The following is a 21,563-nucleotide window of genomic DNA, read 5'->3' as shown; positions in this document are numbered from 1 at the left end:
CCTGTAACACTTCCACAATCTGCCACATGCAAATTGTCATATGCACAGCAATAGAAGTGCTTGATTAGAGGACTCCTTTGTGCTCCGGCACCAATCTGCATGCACAAGTAAATGCCTGACGGGCTAAAGGAAAGTGTGCATTGATATTTTAAGATTAATGGCATCTGCTATCTAGAATAAAATGAAACTCAATTTCCTTTCCCATATTAATGAGAACCATCCTAAGACTAGTTTTCACACACACTCTGCATCTTGCAGCTAGACCAAATCAATAATGGCCAGCAAGAAGTAAGGGGTCTGCATCAGATCTGGACAATCAAGAATGAAAATGAGCCACTTTGGACAGATTCAGGGCTTCTCTGAGAGGTTATCCACACTTACCTTTCCTCTACTCTTTCCAGGACGATCCACGATTTAAAGCTCTGTGTCTGTGGTCCAGAGTTTTCCCTGCAAAAACCAACTTTTAAAGCTCAATGGAGGCAAACATCAATCTATGGAAAACCTGAACTGACGTTTGCTCCGACTGAGCTTTAAAGAGTGAGTTTTTGTGAGGAAATCTCAGGGCAACAACATGGAGTGTTAAAGCACAGACCTCTGCTAGAAAGAGTGGAGCAAAAGGTGAGTGGGGATGAGCCCTGAGTTCAAGTGGGATTTCTCCAAGGTGCCCTAAACTGAAACAGGGATCTCTGAAGTGGCTCAGAGATTCTGATATTTTTTATTTTAAAAAACTACACAGCGGATCTGTTAAAAGCGACATTTTTCTCTATGCTAACCATTGAAAACACACACCCAAAGAGGGAGGCCTCTTTTCTGACTAACAGAAAATTATTTCAGCAGGACTTTCCAATCCCAGAGCTTGGAGAAGGGACATCAGCTTGCAGTTGTCTGTTCTGCATCTTTGCTGGTTCTGCTACTAATGCTTGCATGGAAATGCTGGACATTCAAGTTCTTCTGCCCCTGTGCCACACACCCATGTAGCCATCCCTGTCAAATCAGCTTTGCACTTAGTTTCTTTAAGTCTGGCTGGTAGCTGAGCAGAACAGAAGCCTGAGGCGGTGAGTCCCCTCCCTTCATCAAACCTCAGTACCTTACACCTAACATTCTGAATTTTTGCAGATTACTTTCCTAGGGGAGCCTCTAGAAAATTGATGCCCACAAAATCGAAGGGAGGGAAATGGTTCCCATTTAGCTCTTCCTCTGTCCTACAAAATCAACTTTAAAGGCAGAAGCACAAAATCTTCCTAGACTGATTTGTCCATAATGTGGAAGTTTCTTATCTAGGAGCACTTCTCTCACGCAAGCTGTTTTCATATAAAATTGCCCACAAAACAGTAGAAGAGAGTAAGTAGATCCTATTTAACCACCCGAAAACAGTAAAGGACACCCATGCAGGAAAACCAGTACAGCTTTCCTTTTAGAATTTGGCAGGATTCTCAAGAACACCCCAAAGGTGCTAATGAGTCTGAAAATTCATCCAGTTCTACAGAAATATTTCTTTTTAAGTTATAGACAGTGCAGGGTGGAGGGGTAGAATAAAATGCAAATGTGCGCTGCACATAACCCCCAGCAGAAAAGGCTGGAGTCATGCTTGTCCAAATTGGAATTCAAATCTAAACTTAAATGAATCAGACAACTTCTGAAGCATTTTGGACTAAATTGGGCTGCTCACTGATGTGCTAAATCAGGGCCGAAACCAAACCTTGTGCTCAGTGTACACCCCTAGCAGAAGGAACAGCTATTAAGTTTTTGAAGATCTCTGCAGGTCTCATTTTTAGCCTTTAGTGCCTATTGACCAGAGAATTTAAAGAGAGCCCTGCTGGCAGTGAGATGCTACAGAAGCATATGTCTGCGTCGTGTTCAAATAGCTGGTAGCATCTGGTAAAATGACAATCAGATGTGGTGGCTTTACCTCAACATATATTTGTATGAACACCCCAAAGCAGGCAGTTGTTCAGGGAACTGATCCTATGACTAGTGTATAACAATGGCTGCAGATATCACAGCCACTCAATTGCTCTTCAGTAGAGCAGAGGCAATAATGATGGGTGAAACTGAGGGGTTTGTATTTAACTATTTCCTTCTTAATTCTGTAGTTCAGTGATATTGATAATAGGTCTAATTTACAGTGCTATACAAGCCAGTTCAAAGCCAACACAAATGGGAACTGGCCATTCTGTTCATTCATTCTTAGGGTAGCCCCATTAGGGGAAGGCCCATAGCTTAGGGGCAGAGCATCTGCTTTGCATGCAGAAGGTCCCAAGTTCAATCCCAGGCCTCTCCTGGTAGGGCTGGGGAAGATTTCCTGCCTGGAATCCAGAAGAACCACTGCCATTCCTGAGCTGAATGGGCCTATGGTCTGAGACCTCAGGGTATAGGGCAGTATATAAATTCTAAGAATAAGAATAAGTAATCAGCTTTCTATGTTCCTGTGCCCCATACAAAACAGGACATTTGCAATTGCCTTCTGAAGTTTTTCATATTCTATATAGTAGGGCTCCCCAGAAACCAGTTGGCTCAGAATGTGTGGGCTCGTTCTGCCATAGCAATTTGATCCATAGACTAGAACTAAGCTCCTTGGCACATTCCCCTTCTTCCTTCATCTTTCCATCTTGCTCCTTTTGCATTTATTCTGTAGTTCACAACACACATCCCCTCTTGGTGTCAGCCATTCTCTTTTCTGCTTGCTCAGACTCCTGCTCCAGAACTCCCCCTCACACGCCCCTCTGAGACAGACTATCCATGCCATTTGCCAAGTTTCAGCCAACAGCAAAAGAGGAACCCATCAATGTGAATGCCTTCCTTGCTACAAGAGGCAAGAAAAGGTTTAAATGCCTCTTCATTCATTAAGCATATTTTCTTGAGCACCAAATGCAGGCAGTTCCTGAATCCAGCCAGAGGGTTCAGAGGAGGCACATGCAGCAGCAGGGTGTTTTCTTTTAAATGCAGCAACAGATTTCATTAAATGCCTTGAAGCAAGGATGCCCGGTGACAGGCATTTGCACAGAAAGATGCAGAGATCCTCTCACTTTGTAACTTGACTGTTGCTTCCTTTCAAAATAATGCACTCCCTGATGTGCAGCTGCAGGACAAAGTTGCATGATAACCTGGCAAGATTAGCTGTTTGTGATTTCTCTTGACTGTATGGCTTTATTTGTCTTCTTCGGTGCAGGCTGACATTCATTCTCTCTCTCTCTCTCTCTTCTTTCTTTCTCTCATGCACACACACACACACACACACATATAATGTTGAGGGGTAAAATATAGTCAGGCATGTGTTCTCTGATTCTTCTCTAAACCCTATGAATGTGAAGCAACAATGTCCATAACTATCAAGTGACATCAAACTTGCCTTGATCTAAAATGCTAAAAAGATTTTTACAAATGTGTTTGTGGTAAAAGGTAAAGGGACCCATGACCATTAGGTCCAGTCGTGGACGACTCTGGGGTTGTGGCGCTCATCTCGCTTTACTGGCCGAGGGAGCTGGCATTTGTCCGCAGACAGCTTCCAGGTCATGTGGCCAGCATGACTAAGCCGCTACTGGCAAACCAAAGCAGTGCACGGAAATGCCGTTTACCTTCCCGCCAGAGCGGTACCTATTTATCTACTTGTACTTCGTGCTTTCGAACTGCTAGGTTGGCAGGAGCAGGGGCCAAGCAACAGGAGCTCACTCCGTTGCGGGGATTCGAACCACCAACCTTCTGATCGGCAAGCCCTAGGCTCAGTGGTTTAAACCACAGCACCACCTGCGTCCCACTGTGTTTGTGGTACCTTACCCAAACTGGATCACTGTTATCACCTAAATGACTACTGCATACTTGCACAAGCTAAAATAAACTGACTGAAACATTAATGCATAATCCCTACCCACTCCCAAGACCCAGAAAAAGCTGCATATTTACCAAGGTAAAAGATACAGTGGTGTCTTTAAAACATCTCTTTTGGGAAGCAAGATCAATTTCCTACAGAGTGTTTCTACCTGTGGCCATAGGACTATAGCCAGAGCTATGCCTACTCAGAGTGGACTCACTAAAATTAATTTACATGACTAACTTAAGTCTGTTGATTTCAGCTGGTCTACTCTGAGTAGAACCTAGTTGGATACAACACATAATCAAAAATTAGTTGCAATATAGCATTATCCTATAATGCATCCATGGTGAAACATTATTTGTTTATTTCACATCCTTTTCCCTCTTTTTTTGGAATTCAAGGCCGCTCCCTTAGAACCCCTAGGGTCCTTATGTGGTTTTGCATCCCGGCACTAACCAGATCCAGATCTCCTGAGTCTGAGTGTACCCCCAGACTACTCAAAAACACAGACTCCATTTGAAATCTAAAGAAAAACTTATTGGATTTTTCCTGCGATATCCATATGAATGCTGCATCCCAATCTAACATTTCCAACACATATTTCTGTGTGGTTATTTTTTCATTGCAGAAAAACCTCAAAATTTGCCCCAGGAGGGGAGAAGGCCTGTGTGGAATACTGTAGGGGAAAGGATCTGATGAAACCAGGAAACCAAATAACTAACCTATTTAGAAGATTCATTAATGTATCCCTGTTTGGAACAGAGCAACAGCAACTGATCACCAGCTGAAACATATGTGAAGTGGGAAGGTGAGCTCAACGCGAGTTTAGTATCAGACTATGAGTCAAGCCACACACACACACACACACACACACACACACCTTATATTGCTATATTAAGGGTAATACTACTAAACTATTAAAAAAATAAAATCTGGCGTTTTTTCCCTGGTCTGAAACAGGAATAATGTTCAGACTTTAACATGTCCTATCTCTTGGAAACAAGTAGTTTTAAAGGAAGCATTCTCTGCCCCCAATATAAGCACTAATCTCCTCCAAAAGTCCAAGGATATTTGGTTGCTTAACTGTCTTTCTGGAGATGACTAATCATGGAATGCTTTCAGACATGAGACTTAAATCACCACTGAAGCATCTCTCACGCTGTTTATGTCAAGTCTGATCATTGAGATTGAGAGGCACTTGACTTGCGAGGAAGCATTCTGGCCAATGTAGGCTTTGCATCCACACTGCAAAGCACTGAAACAAGAACTACTTAAGACACCTCATTTGTGAAAACACCATTCCTATGTACAAAACACTAGTGCAGTTTAACAAAAGGAAACTCACATCAGCACCAGATATGGGCGACATCAAGTTTAAACTGAATATTTTTCTCTAAAGAATCACAGTACAGAATAATGGTACACTCTCTTATCAACTGTTATACAGTTCAGAGTGCCACTAGACGAGGTGTGAGAGATCTGTGATCAAAATCTCCCACTCTGTTTAAATTTAAAACCACCCGTGGTGCCATCACATCACATCAGAGCTGTGGCATTGTGGAAGTGGGTAGCTGATCCCTTTTTCAATCTGAATAATCTCTCCCAACTATTATTTGACCCCTGGGGAAACATCAGATACCAGTATTGTTCTTGTATGTTTTCCCCTACAGGTCAAACCACATTTGGTGTTTGGGTAAAACAGCATGAGGGATTGGAATAACTTGCCTCTGCTGGTACTGTTGCACTGACCCAATTTTCACCCAATGCAATTTCTTTTAACTTCTTTCGGGTGATCTAATTGTGATCCAGTTGTGAATGTCATATCTAGTCTAACACAAAGTTGTTCTTAAATCAGCAGTGAGGGTCAAATCAACAGTCTTTCATTATCTCCTGTCCATTGGGCAACTCCCAGGGCAAAACCATAAAACAATGAAGTACAGTATATCTTTATTGTGAATTGTACAAAATGGAGAGGTATTTAAATTCTAATAGAGCTTTTACTGATGCTTATATAACGTATAAACAAGAGAACCCCCAAGATAGCAAGCTGAAGAGAGGTGCATCCATTCTCACTATCCTTGGGGCATTTGCTTTCCTTCTTTTAAAAACAGGATAGTGATTATGATGATGATCTCAACACCTTATGTAGTTTACAGAAAAAGCGTCATAATCTTGTTGGAATTTTGGAGAGTAGAAAACCCCAAGAATATTGCAAATTCAGTATTATTTCTTCCTTAATTAGGTTTCATTGGGATCCTAGATGGACCTATGTAAGTCCCACCAAACTTTCAAGTAAACATGCATGGGATCAGGATACACATCTTACATTGCAAATACATTGGGTGTAAACAAAAATGTCCACAGCAATTGTATCTGTAAAACATTTATGATGGCGCACAGTCAGAAGTCAGCATGTTGCAAAGCAGACTTGAGCCCCAAATCCCAAAAATATCATAGTAGAAGGGGAGGTTACTTTTAAATTACTTCCTGCTAAGGAATATTTTCACTTTAAAAGGGCAGCTTATTGAAAGATTTTGCAAGCAGCATATGCAATTACTAGTGAAAGTATCATACCATTTGCCTAGGCTTTACAGCATGCACTGATTTTAAAATACATTTATCAGAATGATTCATTGACCCCATTTACTTTTAGGAGGAAATAGCATATGTGATAAATAAAGAATAGTCTTCTCCTTCACCTGCCACAAGATCCAGCTATATCCACAAACAGTGTTGTAACTGAGTGCCAGGAGTATGCAACAACTGGGATGAGTTACAGTTATTTTATTCCTAGGTTGCCACAGAATGAACTCCATGAATACTTACTCCCTTTTCTTAACACATTTCAAAAAAACAGGCTGATTCCACATTTTTAATGGCTAACACCACTCTAATTCAAATCACCTATGACTAACTGAAGGCTGTCTTATTTCATGAGTCAAGTCTATACTTGTAATTTGTTTCTTTCAGCTATTATTTGATCACAAAAAGTTCATGAAAAATCCTATTTGTTATGACAAAAAGACATTGAAAACCTCAGTATAACAGGAAATTCAAAAGGCAATGCTTAAGAAGTCCAAATTTTGCATGTAAAAAGTCAGTTATTATTTAAACAGATATCATATCAAAGTAGAACATTTCCCCTAGTGGACAACTTTAATTATTTTTTATCTATTTGCCATGATCTAGCTATAAATTATTGCTTATATTTTCTAATAACATTTCTCCCCAATTTCTTCACTATAGTTTTAAAGTATAGTAAACTTCTTCCTTGTAGTCACTAAAAGATAATATTATCTGGCAATTCACAAAGTATCAACACGTTATGACTATTAATTCTTTTGGATACTTGCACGCTAAGAGATCTTTGCCCACATCAGTTCATTTTATGAAATATGTAACAACAATATTTTTGGCTCTCATCCTTGCTGCCTGGTAGTGTCCAGAGATAACAGATTTCCTAGGGGTCAAATGCCCATATTTTATTTTTAAAAACAACCTTGGTGCTCACTAGAGCAAAAATGCAATGGACATGAAAGACATCTTTTTTTCTCTCCCTCTCTTCAAGGCAAGCCTGCAGAACTTGCCTCATCGAAAATCTATAAACTTCATTACTGAGCTGGCACTTTTTCTTTGAGAATGATTTGTTCATGCCATTATTAACTTTGCCTGTAGATTTCCACATCTGCTACCTACTTAATTAGATATGAAAGACTGCTTGAAATTGGAATTATTCAGTCTCTGTGAGGAAGAGGTAAAAAGGTTGGTTTAAGTACAAAGTAACACTACACATATCAGGGGTGTGTGAGTGTGGGTGTGCATGTTTCCTCTTCTAGATGTTCAACTTCTATCTCAAGAGCATGGATGCAAAAGATCTGTTAGCTAACAGTTTCACTCTGTCATGCTTAAATATTTAGTCTTTGGGGAGTTAGCTGTCCATGATTCAGGAGAAAAGTTGATTGCTAATAAAAGACCAATAGAGGCTTGTCCCACTGATGGGAAGATGAATATTCCCCAAAAAGCTTTACTACTACTACTACTACTACTAATAATAATAATAATAATAATACACCCTAAGCAATGTATAGGTACAGTACAGCTCTCTTATCTTCTCTAAAATCATGGATAATTAATGGTCTGAGAGCTTAAATTAATGAGATGAGAGCCAAAATGTATCTATTATATATGCTTGTTTAGCAAAGCTCATTATACTATAGGAAAGTTCTGTGGGAAGCTATCTATGGTTGTAAGATAAAGACTAGTTCAAAGCAAAAGGAAGGAAGAGATCATATGTACACATCTAGCAGAGTTAAATGGTTTCGACTTGAACCTTGAAGTAGGATCAAGGCCCTCTTCTTTTCTGATATGAAGTCACTCCTTCATAGCAGCAGTTTCTCAGAATTGGAATAATGTTGCCAATCCTTTAGGGTTAAAGTTGGATTGAAACTACAAAGTGATTTATACCTGAAATGCCCTACAGGAGCAATTAATAATATGAGCTTCTCTTTTTATACCCACCTTCTGTATGGACAGCAGACACATAGGTCCAGTTGTAACGTTTGACTATGTCGAGCATGGCTCTGGCTTGCAGAATGTCCGACGGAACTACCCTCAAGAAGTATTTGTACAAAGTTTTGTCACTCAGGTCAATACTGGTTGCAGAATATGCAATCTGGGGAATATCAAAGAGCTGAAGCAGATTTTGAACCTGGATGGCCACAGAACTGGATCCTGGGCCGATGACACCAGCAATGGGCTTTTTCTCCCTGACCTGGTGGTGATACGAAGGGTCAGGCAGGCAGCGGCCGAGAGCATCTTTCTCATCTCGAATGGAGATCAAAGAGTCCCTTATGAATTCAATACTCTGCTCCAAGGCCACAGAGGAGTGCCAACAGGAATCTCGGATTTCGCTGCCTAAAGTGATGTTGGGCAGCAAGACTGGGTCTGAATTAATTTTATCCAGAGTGTGAAACATGGCCTCAACTCTCTGGATGCCATATTGCTCTCGGATCTCGCCACATTTTCTTTCGGGCACCTTCTCAGCTGGAGGTTGGTGATGAACAGAAAAGAGGGCTCCTATGATGACATCACCATCCATTCTGGCTACTGATCTTTGGGAGGAAGCACCTGAGATCAAAACCTTCCTGCCAGCATTCTTGGGGAGAAAGTCCATGTCCAGGAAAATTGCAGGGAAGAACACCAGCAGCACCCCTATCATCTTGTTGCAGGAAGCCATCCAGATTCTGGCGACCAATTTCACGGGCTCTTCCTGCCTGCACATTGTTAAAGATATGAAAAAGGTGGCAGATTCGCTCCACTGTTTTACTTCTCAAGTGCCTCCAAAACCCATTACAATGTGCCCTTAAAGCAAATCGCCTGGAGGTGGCAAAGAAGTCATCCTAGGAGTGAATTGTAGCCTGTTGACATAGGAAGAAAGAACAGAACACATTGATCAACTGAAAATATGTCAAAGCAGAGCTCAGTAAAGGTCATTTTCTTCATGAACATCTCTCCCCACCTGCCTGGAATATTAGCAGACACCAGATCAAATGGCTCCAAATAGCAGGTGTCTTTCGATTCCAGATCTCAAGGAAAGAAAGCAGGGAGAGAGTAACAAGGCACAGTTATACTACTGAGACCAACACTGCATAGGTGTGGGTGTGGGTGTCTGCACACACACACACACACACACACACACACAATAAAGTAGTGGTGCCTTGTTGCATGCATGCATATGTAATATATGAAGAATCTTGCATTTATAAACAGAGTGCAGTGTGTGACTTGATATATTCATTTATACCTAACCACCTCCATGTGCAGAAATTGGTATCCCTTATCTACTAAGGCAAAATGCTGTTACCTGCATTCTGACACTTAAAGCAAAGAAAAGCCTTTACAAGTTTAAGAACTTCCTTGTGTCTTTAATTAGATTTAAAAAAAAACAAAAACCCTTCATTATTAAGTCGAGAACAAGAAAACTATGCTAGTTTAAACATCTTGAGAAAGACGGGGTGTGTGCGCTTCTGTGTAGAATCTTCAGAAAAGAAAATGTCATTTAAAGGTCAAGACAGAATTCTTAAAAACCCTTACAAGATACAGCCTTTCCCAGCTAGATTAATCTTTGGGTTTTGAAAGGAGGGAAGCTGTAGTTCGACAAAAGAGACAACTATGCAAGCTGTGGGAAATACATATTAGTTACTAAGGCAACCGCAGGCAAAGTCCTGATGTGCTTTTCTGGCACCGCTTGCTTTTCATGCAGACTTTGGGCAGGAGAGGTGACAAGCCAGGAGGCTAGAGTTTAAGTAGTTTAATGCGATTTAAAAGGCGATCGGCCGCTCGTTGGAGATAATTGCTGATTGGAAAGTCGGGTATGCTTCGCTTCGCTAGGCTGCCTTGGCTCCCTGTTGCACGGGCAGGGATTGCTATGGATTTCAGCACCCTGGACAACGTCCACGGCAACCCGATCCCTAGCGAGTTCCTTCGTTCGGTGCAACAGAATCTGCAGCCATGCCGCGCTCTTTGCCCCAATAACTTCTTGCACCCGTTGCTTTGGTCTTTTGCACCCACCGACCCACCCACACACTACTATCCAGTCCCCGAAAACACATAGTAGAAATACATACAGAGAATTCCAGTTGCAGCAGCCTCTTCTCCCCACCCTCTCTCTGAAAGGCTTTTAATGGAATGAAGCGCTGCTGGTGGGTTTCTATGAAGCAAGCCAGATTTCTAGTTGCCACCTCCCCCCACCCACCTTCCTTCGGTCTTTCTCCCCATTATCTCTGAAGGACAGGAGAGGGGAGAAAGGCGAGAGATGAAAGCGGGCAGAAGGACCGTACTGTCTGTAGCAAGTGCCGATTCTCCCTGCGCACGCACAAAAACACACACATCTACGGAATCCAGAGAAACTGGTCACAGGAAGCCGAATCCGTTTGAAATCTAATGGAGAAGGAAGGTCTTTTTGTCTGGCTCTCTTGCCTGCAACGTTATGGTTCGCGCCGGTCCCTTTTGGAGGATGAAACTCAAGACCTACCTGAATCCGAATCGGTGAGGCTGGTCGTTCCTTTCCGTGTCCGAGGCGTTCATTGCCAGTTCTCCTGTTCACATTTCCCTTTGCCACAGTCTGGTACAGGCGAATCGAAGGAGATGGGCTGTACGCGACTGCCCTCTTTCTTCAACGCTGTTTTACCGCATGAAGGAGGGAAAGGGGAGGGGTGTGTGGAAACAGGTCATTCCAGGCTCATCTATTATCTCATGCATAAAGATCAGTCATTCTTTCCCCTTCTTCAACCAGCTCTCAGCCCCCCTCCCTCTCCATATATATGCATATATATGTTGGTTTGGACTGTATTTCAATGCCTTAAATTCGTTACTTCCCAGTCACACAAGCAAGTATAAGAAACAGGCGAGAGACTGGTTTCAGAGGTATAGACAGACATGCACATTTGCATCCTGCTGTGAAGATTTCTAACACTGCATTTGAAGATTTAATTTTCCAATTACTATTGCATTAAAACCCTGCCAGAACAAAGCAAAATCCCATGAATTGTCTAGAATGGAATATTTTTCCCAGCTGAATCTAAAGCTTGCATGCTAAGAGGCATGTAAGATTAAAATAATACCAGGCTGAAAAAGGCAATTGACCCGCTTGCTACACAGACTGAATTAAAGGACTCTAGTGTTTTAGTTTATTATATGAAAGTTAAAGTTAGAATAAGACCCCACTGGGAATGCTAGACGCTTTCAGGGCTGATAGTTGCCCTACTTCTGAAAAGGCAAAGACACCTTGTGCAAAGAGACGACTGCAAGAATCCAAGGACCATTTTATGTGGGCTTATTTGCCATGGTTTTCTACCTGTGTGATCTCTGTTGCCTTTACACAGTTCATTTATGTGTTACATTGTGTTTACATTAGTTCCAGTATTACTTTTTAAAAAACAAAACCTGTGGACATGTGAGCTTTATGGTATGTTTTCGGTAAAAAAGGATAATCTTCCTTCTGCCTGAAGGACACCCAGGGTAATGTGCATCCCATAGAAGCCAACTCAACAATTAAAACAATGGGATTTAAAGTAACTGATGAAAGGTCATGGCTAAAATAGGTGCATAACCATTTGCAATGCAAGGAAATGTGTTTTTAAAATCCATTCTAAGTCTAAATCCCATCACTGATGTGGCCTGACATCTCTTACTGAGAATCAGACTCCAGAGCTGCAATGCCACCTGTGGGAGCATTCTTGCCTCAAGCCCCACAGTGTCATTTCAGGAAGGAAGCCTAGTGTAAGGTCTCACCAGCTTATCTCAAAGAACAGGGTTCATATGTGAGAAGACATTCCCAGAGGTAAGATCAAATTCATTTATGAAATCAAGAGAGACCATGAAGCTACAAGAGGGGACAGTGAATCAATCTTTTGCAGAACCAACACATGAATGGTGGCTTATGAGTTAATTGTTTCCCACATAATGGGATTAAGATGTATGTGGATAGAGTTTCAGATTGGTTTATGCTTTATCTTTGGGAACTTATTTTAAGAGAGGGAAATTCTCCCCTGAGGAAGAAGTGAGAGTTGCTTAATAAAAGAAATGAAGAAATCCAGGATTGGACAGCTATGCTCCCCTCTCAAACAAATGTTAGCAGCAAAGGCGAGAATTTCTGTCTTTGACTATGAAGTCAAACATCTCTAGCCAATGAGGTGGAAATAATCTAGTATTTTTAATCTCTTTTTGAAATTTGTTGTTGTTGTCATACAGTACCTGTGTTGTTTTAAAATATATATATTGCAAGTAGGTCAATTACACACATACATCTTATGCTTTTGACATCAGCATTCCATAGGTTCTGGCAGTTCTCAGCTCATAGAAGCTCACACCTACACATCTATAGACATATGGAGTCACCTGAGTAGGTAAAAGTCATACCATAGCAACATACTTCTGAGTGGCCTTATTTGACGTCTAAATTGATAGGCATAGGTAAAGGTAAAGGTACCCCTGCCCGTACGGGCCAGTCTTGACAGACTCTAGGGTTGTGCACTCATCTCACTCTAGAGGCCGGGAGCCAGCGCTGTCCGCAGACACTTCCGGGTCACGTGGCCAGCGTGACAAGCTGCATCTGGCGAGCCAGAGCAGCACACGGAAACGCCATTTACCTTCCCGCTAGTAAGCGGTCCCTATTTATCTACTTGCACCCGGGGGTGCTTTCGAACTGCTAGGTTGGCAGGCGCTGGGACCGAGCAACGGGAGCGCACCCCGCCGCGGGGATTCGAACCACCGACCTGACGATCGGCAAGTCCTAGGCGCTGAGGTTTTACCCACAGCGCCACCCGCGTCCCAAACTGATAGGCATGCAACAACCCAATTTTAATACCCAATAAAGGATGCTTTCTAGAACATCCATGATTTGCAGAACAACAAAAGCACCTTTAATACCTGAGGGGATAAGCTTCTGCTCCTTAGGAGGATGGCTCAGGAGCCATAGGATGCTGCTAACATACCCCATTTCACCAACTTGGACAGGATACCCATTTGATCTACACAGCTTCAATTCTGAGTCCTGTCTCATCCCTCCACTCCCTGCTAAAAGTGGGATCACCTCCCTCACACACAGCTTGATAACACTCCAAGACCACGACATAGCTTTTACAGAGCCAAATATGGATAGTTGTTTCCCATCTTCACAATAGACTGAACCATTTTGCTGAGATTGAGAGGCAGAACTGCCAGATCAACTATTACTTAGAAACAATCTGGTGTTTCTGGGATATGGCCAATCTGCATTACTAACTCAATTCCAAAGGATATATCTGTGAACATATAAAAGTATTATAATAAACTGCAGTATGCATAGAGCATGTAGACTCCTGGAAGTCCAGCAAAACTCATGAGGATGAGCAGCAGCTTTAAGATTAATATGGGAGCCTCTAGCATGGTTTGGAGAGATAGGGATATCCTTAAGGCAAAACAAGTAAGAGTTATTGTAGCTTCCTCCAGAAAGATTATTGATAAATAGAAGTTTTAAAACACATCTCTGCAGCAATACAGGAAGGCTGAATGACCTCACATATTATCTCCAACTGAAATATAAATTCCATGGTGTTGTTTCATTAGCATAATGAATTCCATATACCCTTTTTAAAGTAAGCAAATCACACAGACTTCCCCAGAGATTCAGCCAATAGGGAGTTTTCATCTCATGGTGGTTTCAAGCATCTTCAAATGTGAAATATATCTTAATGCATAATCCGGCACCTTGAGACACATTGTGTGTTTTCAATGCTCTTCAGGGGCTTTAGTCTCTCTCAAGCAATGCATAGTTTATGTTCATCCAAACGTACTACCTCGGGAATTACCTGCATTCGTCACAGTATTTTATCCATACCTGTATCTATATGCCAGCCCCCGAGTGTGAAGGACTAGATGTGGTAGAGGTTCAATCCAGATTAAACAGAAATTGTTGATGATTCGTGTTTGAGTTTGCAGTCTGTCTTGGATGGAGTTGCGATTCCTGTGAAAGATCAGGTACTTAGTTTAGGAGTATTCCTTGATGCATTGCTCCTGTCGGATAGGCAGGTAGCATTGGTTGTGAAGAGTGCCTTGTCCCATCTTTGGCTAGTTTGCCAACTAAGAACTTTCCTTGCCACAGTCATTCATGCACTAGTGAAAGGGAAGCCAATGTGGTACCTTCTAGGTGTATGCAGAAGGGTCATAGCTCTGTAGTAGAGCATCTGCTAGGCACACAGGTCCCACCTTGAATTTCCAGAATGTTAAGGTAGGCCAGGAAAGACCTCACCCTGAAACCCTGGAGAGCTGCCACTAATTAGTGTAAAAAAAACCAACTAGGCCAGTTTGACTGTTAATCTGACTTGGTTTGAGGCAGATTATTATGTTCTGTTGTTGGACTCCAACTCCCATCAGCCCCTGGCAGCATGTTCAATAGTCAGGGATGATGGGAGTTGGAGTCCAACGACATCCAGAGGGCACTATATTGGTACTGATGTACTCTCATCCTCTACACTGGATTACTGTGTGGGACTACCCTTGAAAAGTGTTCAGAAACTGCATTTGGGACAAAATGCTGCAGCCAGGTTGCTGACAGGTGCTAGCATTTTGATTCCAATTTGCCCATTCTGAGATGTGTCTCCTGTGGTTCATTTAATGAATGTGACAGAATCCTGAGCTTCTTTCAAAACCCAAGTTACTTTCATCATTAAGGGTAATTTCACTTTAAACCAAGAGCCTGGTGTGGATGATATTCTGCCCTGGGCATATGAGACTATCCAAAGGGCTGCCAATTTGAGAATCACAACTAATATATACTGTATGCTACTAAGCTTTACTGCTAAGTGCAAAGGTAGCCCAACAAACCATGAAGATACGATGCTCTGAAATGAACACAGAACTCGATGAGTTATTGGAAGCCATGCGAGCATTTTAAAATAAGGCTGCAGTTCTAATAATGCCACTGAAATTGATTAAATTTTCCATGTGTAAGGAGGTGTGGAAGTTTGCCACAGGTTTCATTTAATATATTTGCATTAATGACAATAAGAGGGGTGGCTAAGCCACAGCCCTCTAGCTGTTGCTGAAGTACAACTCCCATCATCTCTGACCATTGGCCATGCTGACTAGGGCTGATATAAGTTGTAGTTCAGCAGCAGCTGGAGGATCACGGGTGGTGCACTCCACACAGCCTGTTATCTTTTTTTACAAATATTGGCACTGGCAGTCTGGAGAAGGTGCAATAAAGCTCATGGATAAAGCTGGCAGCCAAGCGAATTAGTGCATAGCTGGGCTGACAGGTGGGTGGATTGGGAGCTGAAAGCCAGCAAAGCCTGTAGGAAGAGTCTGAAGAAAGCTTGATTTTTACCCAAAGGAAGGGTTGTCAAAGCGGAATCAGAGGCTTTTTAAAGTGCCATTTGGAATCAACATTGGCCCCTTATGTCACCTTACCTCTGCTGACTAAATATCTACAGAACTGCCTTCTGGCCATTAGCAATGATGACACTCAAGCGGCAATAGAGATCAGGCCAGCCACTCTCTCTTCTGGCAACCTGCCATGAAATATATCTGGGACTAGTTATCAAAGTCCCTCGTTCCATATTGTTGACATCGAAGAACAAAACCCCATTTGCTGCAAAAGTTAGGACTTATTCCCCCTCCTATCCCCAACCAATGAGTAACTTTAGCACAGAAGAGAATGCCTGCATCAAATATTTAGCAGCTGCTCTTTGCACCCCTCAGTATCCTGCCATATCTAGTTTTTCATTTCTATATATTGCACAAATGTATCTTAGCAGAATCACAAAAGTCAGAAAGGGTCATCCAATTTCCCTACATTCCCTACATTCCCCTATTGTCTCCTACAATTTAAAAAGGCTTATGTTGTTGTTGTTTAAGTGCTGATTTAAAAGGCAAAACAAACAAAATAAAATATTGGGAATTTAGAAAGGGTTATGAGAAAAAAGCACGTTGACATGTTGGAATTGTGACTGATATGAACAGCATAACCCCATTAAAAGTCCTTCATCTTCACTTGTGGAATGTACCTCGACCATCTAACATAACTCCACTCTGAGCTTAATATGGAAAAGTCTCAGATAGGTCTGTCTTGGATCATATGTGAACTGAACACCAACTTCCTTGGGAGTTCTGGCTAATCATGGACCATGCAATCATGCGCCACCTCCTGAAGCACCTTGCTCTGCTCACAAATCATTGACTTAGATCCTAAGGTTGCAACCCTAACGATGTCTACTCAGAAAGAAGTGCTCTTTAAATTAAAGGGGCTTATTTGCAGGTAAGTGGGATTTGGAGTGCAGCCTAAGCAAGCTTCTGCAGGTGGGAATGTCATGTGAGTGGAATTCTGATCATGAGACTCTCTCACTAATGGAAGTGGAGAAGTGACTTTCAGTAACCTCCCTTTTCCCCTTGCCAATCTGCCGCAGAGAGTTATGAATGGTGCTCCACAGCAGCATTGGGCAGCTGCTGGGGAAAGGAGAGATGAGCAAAGAAAATGTCATACCACCCCATACTCTGCTAGATACCAGCTCCCTCCATGAATGTAAGCAGCCCTTTCATTAGCAGAGGACTAGTTAAGATCCAAGTTTGGTAGCTAAAGGGAGGGTTTTTCAATGCACACTTAAATCTTAGGCTCATAGTGTTCTTACAATATCCAACAGAGAGAAGCTTGGATAGATAAGGCTGGTTGGCTCACACTGGTAGAGCTTAGATCACAGCAATCTTGAAGGTGCACAAGATAACACTAGTTTTTTATGAGGTAGAAGAGAACCACATACTTGAATTAATGTGCCTATGCAAAAATGTCCCTTATTTGTAAAGCTAAGGCATTAGAGGGAAAGCTAGACTGGAAGCCTTCTGCCTGATATATATTAGTCTTACATATAATGGGAAGCTTGAGTGTGGAAATGCATTCAACCAAGCAACCCCCCTCCCTTGCATTTTCAGGGGGTATGTAAGGTTTGTACTGCATCCCCTTGGTAACAACATGTTTAATACATAAATAGATGCCTGTAGGCTGGAAAATGGGGAAAACAAACAAATATTTGAACTGGCTCAAATATCCCCTCGATTCACCCATATTGTTATTTGTACAATGGCAAAGAGGAGAGTAGCTAGATGGAGGAAAGAAATTACACAGGACATCCTTGATGGCAGAAGGGGAGAAGTCGGTCACAACTTGCTTTATTCTAGCTTAGCAGTAGCAAGGCAACAGGGCATGAAAACAATGGTTGGGTCTGCTAAAACCTTTTATCAAGTCATACTGTTGGTCTCCTTACTTCAGTATTGTCTACTCTGACTGGCAGTGGCTCTCCAGGCCAGGTACCAGGCAGGAGAATGTCTCAACCCTACTTGGAGATGCCAAGTCTCTCTAGGTCTGGAGAAGTTCTCTCTCTAGATCTGTCCAACTCCTCCCTTAAGAACTTAACCAGGTCTTGATTGTGGGATTCCCATAGGCATCTGGTTGGCCAAACTAAATGAGACACTGGTCTGATCCAGCAGGACTCTTTTTATACTCTTAACCTGACCAACTCAGCAAAGGAGGAGATCAGTCTCCCCAAGTCAAAGCCAAAACAGGCCACTAATGGCCTGCCACTACTAGTGCAGAGATACTTCTGTCCTCCCTGTATCCTATCACACAGCATGAAGCAAGTCCACTAAAGAAAGCAAGGATCCAGCATTTCCTAAATGATATATCCCATCTGCTGAGAAATCAAAGTTATATTCCTTTCTTTAACTAATCTTGCTAAATAAATTCTTGGTAATCTGCAGTCATCACAATCAAGACAGGCTCATGGGTTTGTGTTGGTGGGTGACACATCTGTCCACATGTTGCCACCCAGGGGCTGCTCTGTTAAGATCCCCTTTCCAAGGCCGTGACAGTAAATTATATCAGACATTCCAGTGCAGACCATCCAGTACTCCCATTATTTTTGAAAAATGAGGTTGCGAAAGTCTAAGGCGCCTCATTCAATCTTGAGCAGCATAACAAATAAAGCAGAGCTGCTCTATTTGTAACCTGGTAGCCCAGTTTGGAAAATGAATTAAAGTTTTGATTAAATCTATGTGTTTTAGATATGCATTTAAAATATGAGCCTTCAGAAAGTTCACAGTATGAAAAAGCAGGAGAGAACCCTGTGCTTCCTTGGTTCATTTTGTTTAGTGGTCATTAATACGGTAATTGCCTCATGAATACAACTGAAATAGCTACACTTTTCAAATTGCAAAGCACTTATTATTGGAGAAAACTGTGTCTCATTTCCATGCACTGAGGAAAATGTACTGTACCTATGTTTGTTTGTTTTTGAGAATTCTCCAGTATTTTTGGAGAGGTTTTATTTTTTTTAAGCCAATATTTAAAGAAATAGTGGGGTTTTGTTTTTAGTAACTTCATCTTTCTCTTGGTATTTTGCAGAGCTGTTACCTCTCTTCATGACTATTTGAGAAATTGAACCCTAGCTTTTAAAATTTACCTGTTAAGATTAAATCAGATATTATGGGAATACAAAGAAAGCTAGAAGAACTTAAAATAACAAACTATCTAACTGTACATGAAAAATTCATGTATAGTTTTATGATCACCCCCCCCCACTTTTTTCCCTTGCAGCTGATCTGCTATGAGGCAGTATCCTGTTTTACTCACTGACATTGGCCCTCATGACATTTGACTACCTAAAAGGAATATTAATGTATACTTTATACTGGGGCTTCATTAGACCATACATTTCTTGCATTAGCTATAGCAGTTTAGGTCGTTTTCTTCCCAGCAGCAATTCAACAAAATAGTATCCTCTCATATCACATTTAATCTCTATTGTTTGACGTTCACTCATAGACTCGCTGATTCAGTGGCATTCAAAACAGTTTGCTTATTTATTTAACCATATTTTTAACCTACCCACCTCTTTTTCAGGCAATTATTCTCTCCCAAAGCAGCTTGCATCAATTTAAAAGAGTAGAGGAGCACTGCCATCAGGCACACAAAGACCCACAAGGGAAAAGAAGTGGATGGAAAAGCAGAGAAATGGAACATCAACTCCTTAAGGCCAGACTGAAGCAGTGGGCCATAACCAGGCATTTATAGTCACCTGTTTATAGTCATCAATTTATAGTTGATCTTCGCTGGCCAGTGTTCTTGCTTGAATAGCAGTTGATGGCTCACAATGGATGGGGCCAGAACGTCCTCTCATTTTGCTTCTGCAATACTAAAGCAGACTGGAAGTTGGAGCGGAGTGTTCTTTCTGGCATGGAGGAGAAAGCAAGCTCCTTCTGTGGCCAGCGGATGGGGCCAGGCTGGCCACCCCCTTGCCACAAGGTTCTTCCTAGGAGCCTCCCAGTGGCCTTTGGTGCCTCTTACACTGAATATAATCTTCCATCTACAATTGTCTGAAGCACCAAATGGAAGCTTTAAAACATACCTAAATAAATCCTTTCAATCCCATCCAGGGAGTATGTACAGACTTGTGATGTTTTCATGTCATGCAGACATGATGTTTTCATGTCATGTTCCTGAAAGAGAATCATGGGGTGGTGCTGCGGAGGAAGTGTTTTGGACATTAACACAGAATGCACAGTGCTGTGTTGACAGCCGAAGAGAAACTCAGTCTGTTCACATTTTTATTGTACATGAAAAATATGTTAAGACACCTGTGTGGTGCCTGTACAGAGCCGAAGAGAATTTTTTTGAGAGAAAACGAATTTAGTACCACAGTGGAGATGGAAAAATACGAGCTTAGCTAACTCACACAATGTTTTTATGCATTTAAGATTAATTATGGGCACAACCCATACATAGCATCAGTGTGGTGTGGTGTCATGCTAGGATGGGAGAAGCCAGTTCAAATATATACTATATTATTGTTATTTTGCTATTGATGTTGATATTATTAGTATTGTTTTATACACACACACACACACACACACATCGCCCTTATTATGTGTATTTTATATACCACCCTTCGATGAAAGAGCACAAGGTAGTTTAAAACACAGAACACAAATGTCAATACATAACATAATATCTGTACAATATAAAAATCAAAATGGTTACAATTGTCGTAAAAAATACGTAATGGAATATAGATTTTTTTAAAAAAGATAAAATACAGATACTCATAACAGCAACAGCACAAACGAAAAGGAAGGAGAACATCATCAGCCAGGTATCTAAAATACAAAAATAGTGCACAAATTCACAATTGTCTCTCTGTCCAAAGTAGCTCTTAATCCCAGCCCCACACAGAAAACGACAGACACTCTGAGCTTTCGCCTGGGAGCTTTCCTTTTCTCTCCCAGTTTCTCACCCTGGGAGATGTTCACACTGTTTCTCACTGATGGTCCTTCACTGAGGTCAAGCAGAAATCTGCCAATTCAAAGTCAGACAAAGCAGAGGCAGTTAAGTACAGATAAGCAATATCAGGCAAAAGCAGATAAGGGGTCAAGGCAAAGGCAGTTAGCACCTTGGACAGCTCCACGTCACATAGATTGGAAGTTTGACAAGACGGTCTTGAATGCTGCTCCAACAATCAGCAAAGTCAGATTTAGCCTTAACTGGACTGCAGCTTCCACCGTGTAGCCAGCCTCGCCCCTGGTGGTTGGAATCTTGTTTGGGAGCCATTGACTCTGGCAGCTCAGAGCAGCCCATGATTCTTCTATGATCTCTGAGCTGTCACCCTCAGAGTCTGAGAAAGGCAGTGTGACCTCTTGGGACTGGAGAAGTGCAGGCATCACCTGCTCCTCTGGTGATGTAACACCTGAGGAGACAGGAACAACCAAGACTGGTTCTGAGGGGAAATCCTTCTCACAGTCGAAGGTATCCTCTGTATCCACAGTCTCAGTCCCTGAGAAACCCTGAGTCACATGACACCATAACATTTTTGACCCATTTAGCGAGTAAGTTTAGGAAGTTGAAGAATTTTGTTTTAGTGTTCAGGGATAGGTGGAGGTGAGGAGAAAATTGATCATTGTCCAGAGAAACCACCATTAAGGGACAATTATCTAGCCTGGTTTATGCAGCAGAATTCAGTGGTAAAACTCTGGGGTAATAGAATGGACTGTACCACTTCAAAATGCAGGTGAAGGTATCATTTTTTAAAAAATATTAAGGAACATTTAAAAATGGTATCTTCCTTCGCAATCTGAAGCAGACCCTCTCTGTCTCTGGGGTATTCCCAACTGACAGCTAGCAGAATAATATACTACACCCTCCTTAGGGTGTTCCAAATTGGCAGCTACT

General features: G+C 41.8%; 1 protein-coding gene across 4 annotated transcripts in view; it reads right to left on the bottom strand.

The window, feature by feature from the left end:
* The window catches only part of GRM1 (glutamate metabotropic receptor 1), a 178,192-nt gene extending 157,502 nt beyond the window's left edge, over nt 1–20,690 (bottom strand). Inside the window, exons 1-3 of one of the 4 annotated variants that reach the window (XM_083607616.1) lie at nt 19,231–20,690; nt 10,845–10,991; nt 8,330–9,228 (exon numbers count right to left, since the gene is read on the bottom strand). In XM_083607616.1, coding sequence (XP_083463742.1) covers nt 8,330–9,092 — 763 coding nt within the window. In that variant the 5' untranslated portion in view covers nt 9,093–9,228; nt 10,845–10,991; nt 19,231–20,690. Of the gene's footprint in view, nt 1–8,329; nt 9,229–10,437; nt 10,547–10,844; nt 10,997–19,230 lie in introns of those variants that run through there. The other 3 variants (XM_083607617.1, XM_083607614.1, XM_083607615.1) reach the window with 3 other exon arrangements.
* Between the last annotated feature and the right edge of the window lie 873 nt (nt 20,691–21,563).

The sequence above is a fragment of the Podarcis filfolensis genome (genome assembly GCF_964270895.1).
Source record: "Podarcis filfolensis genome assembly, chromosome: 3".
Taxonomy (NCBI): domain Eukaryota; kingdom Metazoa; phylum Chordata; class Lepidosauria; order Squamata; family Lacertidae; genus Podarcis; species Podarcis filfolensis.
Note: the sequence above shows the minus strand (reverse complement) of the source record. Positions and strands in the feature narration are given on the sequence as shown.